The 4766-nt window shown below is 45.9% G+C and overlaps 1 protein-coding gene across 1 annotated transcript; it reads right to left on the reverse strand.

The window, feature by feature from the left end:
- Nucleotides 1–479: 479 nt before the first annotated feature.
- Nucleotides 480–4154, reverse strand: LOC101766425 (transcription factor bHLH35). Its single transcript, XM_004975176.4, has 4 exons — nucleotides 3705–4154; nucleotides 3102–3600; nucleotides 2825–2995; nucleotides 480–782 (listed from the first exon to the last, which is right to left on the reverse strand). Exons 1-4 carry the CDS (start codon nucleotides 3806–3808, stop codon nucleotides 675–677), a joined length of 882 nt encoding a protein of 293 aa, XP_004975233.1. The 5' UTR covers nucleotides 3809–4154; the 3' UTR covers nucleotides 480–674.
- Between the last annotated feature and the right edge of the window lie 612 nt (nucleotides 4155–4766).

Raw genomic sequence — 4766 nt, forward strand, 5'->3', positions numbered from 1 at the left:
CCTGCCCTCCTTTATATACTCCAGGGGACAGAGTACTAGTCGGATTACAAGGAGGAGTCCTAGTAGGATTACATGGGATGAGTCCTAGTAGGATTACATGGGATGAGTCCTAGTAGGATTACAGGGGAATCCTAGTAGGAGTTTGACTTCTTCCTTCCTTGCGGGTATTGGGGATGTATCCCCGTCAGGGTTGGTGTTACAAACTGGAACTAAAGCCTCTCACCTTTAATCCCGGTTGGTGTTACAAATCAAAACTAAAGGGGTCTCCATGGACTACGAAATTTAGACTCGGGGCTAAAACCTCTTTAATCCCGGGTCCAAATCGTTTCGAGATTTTTGTTGAGGATGGAAGGTCATTTATCTACTAGTATGGTAACGGGCTGTGACAAAAGTGTCAATTTTGTTAAATGCATGATGAAAAGATTTAGCTGATTTATTTTTTGTAAATAAAACACACTTTTATGATAAAATGTTAGCAATGTGTCAAATTGTGTCCATGTTTAGCTAGCATTTATTGTCTCATCCAAAGAGAAGTACTAATATACACAGTTGTAACCCTCGTCGTACTTTGGAAAAGGAAACATTATATCGCACTGGTACAGTAGTACTACCTCATTGGAAAAGAAAAACGATGACATAAGGCCGGTTATTGAGAAGCCAAGCTTGCATTGGCATCAGTCCTCCCAATATCTCTTGGTCTTGAGTGAGTGTCTGGTGACATCTAGGTGAGCGAGAGCAGCCTCTACTGTCTCCTTTAGTTGCGCACCACTCATCTCTTCAATCTGCATATCAACACACTTGTATATTTGAGGAAAACACACAAAACATGGCAACTAATATTGGCACCAGTAGTAATAGTATCTGCATAGCAGAACACTTCAATACATGTGCTGTGGTTTTGGTATTTCCTTACCTTGTAATCAGAGAGAAATTGCAATCATTTTCATCACCAGCTAGGAGATTACCGCGCCATTATCTAAACTAATCTCCAGCCAGCTAGTAGAGAGCCTGTCCTATCTATAAGACCCACATACAGTTCGTGAAAGACAACTCTTCTTTCCTCCCATGCTTCTGTAGTTATGTTAGTCCAAAAAGTTTGTTGTTCATAAAATGTCACTTTAGTTTGATCTCTAGTTCAGATTTTTCGGGCAATGCAATTTTTATATGAACATGCACACATATGAATTACGTGGGAATCAATGGGTGAAAAAACTACTTCCGGGCAAATTAGAGCCGTACAATTTTTCTTTAGTCAAAGACTGAGGAAAGTGAATAGATGCATATGCTACTTCCTTGAATGAGATGAACATTTTATTTCCGGCTAGGGATGATGCTGGATGCATGCGCCAGTGTTCTTGAACTAAGCGCGAGGAATATTCCAAAAATATCCGCGTCACTTGTTAGTTGGAGGAAGTGAAGTGAGCTAGTGAAGTGCGATTTGTGCCTGTTTGGCTTCAAAGTCACATCGGATGTTTGATGCTAATTAGAAGTATTAAATATAGACTAATTACAAAACTAATTGCACAGTTGGAGTGTAATTCGCGAGACGAATCTATTAAGCCTAATTAGTCCATGATTTGACAATGTGGTGCTAAAGTAACCATTTGCTAATGGTGGATTAATTAGGCTTAATAGATTCGTCTCGCGAATTAGCACAGGGTTCTACAATTAATTTTATAATTAGTTCATGTTTAATTCTCCTAATTAGCATCCGAACATCCGATATGATACTGTTAAAGTTTAGTCAAACACCCCTAAGACTGATGTCTGATGATGTGCATGGATCCCAATAGGAGACAGTACGTCTGCGTCATTAATCAATGCGGACTGAGATAGCAGAGGCGAGAGGCAGGCGCCGCGGCACATGAAAGCTACAGGCGTAACTGGTCCAGGTCCAAGCAGAAAAAAAAACCTTCAAATTTTCGCTTCCTTTCACGTCATAAATCCAGGTCCACCTTAGTCTATAATACTACGACCTACGACCCACATTTAAAATATGATTCGTTTCTCAGCTCGAAAAGTCCTAGGATATGCCTGTCAGAGTAAGTTGCCTACAAAGTTGCTCTTGAAAAGTATTAGAATACTAGAAGCTTTAACTTTACTTCTTTTTTTAATAACGATACACAACTCACCCACGTACTCAAAAAAAAAAAACAAAGCTTCAACTTTAATAGGGAAATTTAACATTCTGGACCAGTTCAACTGCCCGGCAGTTTACTCCAAAAGGAAAGCACAGCGAGTAAAGCACAGCTTGATTCCCAAGCACGCTATGGATCAAGATGAACGCCCACCGGTGATGTCACACTGGCTGACGTCACCCGCTGCGGGGTCCGAAGTAATGAGCATTAATATATTACTACCTCCATCCATAAATATACAACATCTATTCATATATTTGAGAATGGTGGGAGTAGATTGTGTCGTTTTTTCCTGATAATATCGTAGGATCGGATACTATCAAATTTTTGAAAGTACCGTATTTTTACATAGCATTTGCAATATATTGCACAAATTAGTATTGATTTGATAAATTAAATTCATATTTTATAAATCTGAGGGAACTTATTCACAAGATCTTCCATGCACCTTATCTTAAAGAATATTTTCAGACGACCACAGAAATCCGGTAGAATCGTATAGGATATATGGATGATGGATACTACGAAAAATAAGATGTCACGTGGTACCAGTATTGTTTTGGTTTGGCACAATATCTATTATAACGCGAGGTACACGAGGCAATTAACGCGACAGCGACGCATGCAAACAATCCGGGTACATACGTGGCAACCACGCCATTATTGGCACGGGACCGCAGGCTTACCTCGACGAACATGGTGTGGACGAAGGCGTCGCCGGCGGCAGCGATGCTCGCCGTGACGACGCGGAGGCGCAGCGGCTCCAGCGCCCGGCAGACCTTGGCGACGGCGTCCCTGCCCCTGCTGCACCGCACGCTCACCACCGCCATCTTCTCCCCCGCTTCCGAAACCACAACCTGCACAATCCTTACCTTACCTTGTTAATTTTCTCTTTCTTTCAGTGTGAGTAGTGTCGGCAACCTCGAAGAATCGTCGTCTTGGTTAATTAGTTTAGACACATACCTCGAGGATCTGGACTGGCGGTGAGGCGTCGTCGACGGAGAGTGTGACGCTGCCACCGTCGGCCGCCGCCGTTCGCGTCCTCTTCGTCCTCCGCGGGTAGCTGTCGGCGTCTCCGGCCGCCGCATGATCCTCCGTCTTGACGGTGGCGGCGGTGTCGCTGGAGGATTCGAGCGCGGACACCTCGGCGAGCACCCGGCGCTCCTCCTCCTGCAGCTGCTGGATGTAGGCGATGGCGTCCCTGACGATGGACGCCTTGTCCATCTTGGTGATGTTGGGGACGACACTGCGGAGCGCGTAGAGCTTCTCGTTGAGCCTCCTGCGCCGGTGCCTCTCCATGACCATGCTCTTATTCGCCAAGCCACCGGCCGGCGACGACGCCGGCGGCACCTGCGTGTTGCATGACGAGTTGGCGCCGTCCGACGAGCTCGAGGCCTCTCTGTTGTTGGATGGGTAGAGGCCGGTGACCGACTCGGCCTCGGCCGGCGCGTGCAGCACGATGCTGGAGCAGCCAAGCCAACAGACCGACCAATAATCAGCAAACAAGTAGCTAAACATAATAGAGGTAGGAGAAGCCAGCAGACCGGTGTGGGTCAGCCGAGGCACCTGTCGACGACGGCGAGGTCGTGCTCGTAGGGCTCGTCGAAGAAGCGAGGCGGTGATTGGAAACAGAAGTCGAAGCCCAGGGTCAGCAAATCAGCTGCCTCCATTGCTGCCTCTAGCTGGCAGGCTGTTCTGTTCTTGGTGTTTGTCTGCGGTGCGCCAATGAGGAAGAAGCTTTCACTTCACTTGCTTGCTGGTTGCGGCCATTCTAGCACCACCGCTAGGCCATTCTAGCACAAATACCAATTAACCAGATGAGGCGCAGCTGTAAAGGCTTGTGGTTAGCAGGGCTAACGGCGACGCGACGAAGATGTGATGCCTCTCGTGTGGACGTGTGCTCTCAGCAGAAGCGGAGACCACCTGTGGCCTCTGCTACCGATCGCTGGAGGCCAAGTGTCCCGTCCTGTCTCGTCTTGGTCGTCGAGCCATCTGTCTACCTCCAAATAATAAAGAGCTGGGGATATGGGTGCTTGACAGTTTTATTTCTCCTCCGTGAAAAGAATCGGGTGCAGCCCGGCTGCTGGATTCGCGCCACGTGTCAGACTGTAGACAGACGCGTGGCTTGAATCGAGATAGGGTTGCATAGCACCAGGTGCGGTTTGCAGCCGGGTTGCACCGATTTTTTTCCCCTTCGTACGTAGGAGTAACCGACGAGGGTGTTTGGGCACAAGAGCCCGGACGTTGGTCCGTTTCTGACCAATGTTCAAGGCCAATGCACAAGATCCCAAGTACAAATTTGAGGGGAACAGAATCACACCAGAAATATCTTTTGAAATTCCTACAGGATATCTAAAGTACAAATTTGAGGGTAACAGAAACGTAGACATGTATATCCAACATCATATCATGGTTTCTTCCTGTGAATTTTCGTCATTTTTCCCTATTACAAATTTGAGGGTAACAGAAACGTAGACATGTATACCCCCATACACTATTTTGCGTGATCTCAGATTCTCAGTTACAGTTATTTTTTTTTAACATAATTCTCAGTTACAGTTAGACAACAAGTTAGACTTATTATGACAACCAATGGTGACTAATAATTTGAAAAGAACATAAGTTTGG

This window comes from Setaria italica, chromosome VII (assembly GCF_000263155.2).
Source record: "Setaria italica strain Yugu1 chromosome VII, Setaria_italica_v2.0, whole genome shotgun sequence".
NCBI lineage: Eukaryota > Viridiplantae > Streptophyta > Magnoliopsida > Poales > Poaceae > Setaria > Setaria italica.

Coding starts and splice junctions, on each gene's coding strand:
- LOC101766425 (XM_004975176.4), bottom strand. CDS start 3,808: ATGGAGGCAGCTGATTTGCTGACCCTGGGCTTCGACTTCTGTTTCCAA. Junction 3,601..3,704: donor GACCTCGCCGTCGTCGACAG/GTGCCTCGGCTG, acceptor TGGCTGCTCCAG/CATCGTGCTGCACGCGCCGG. Junction 2,996..3,101: donor CGCCAGTCCAGATCCTCGAG/GTATGTGTCTAA, acceptor AGGATTGTGCAG/GTTGTGGTTTCGGAAGCGGG.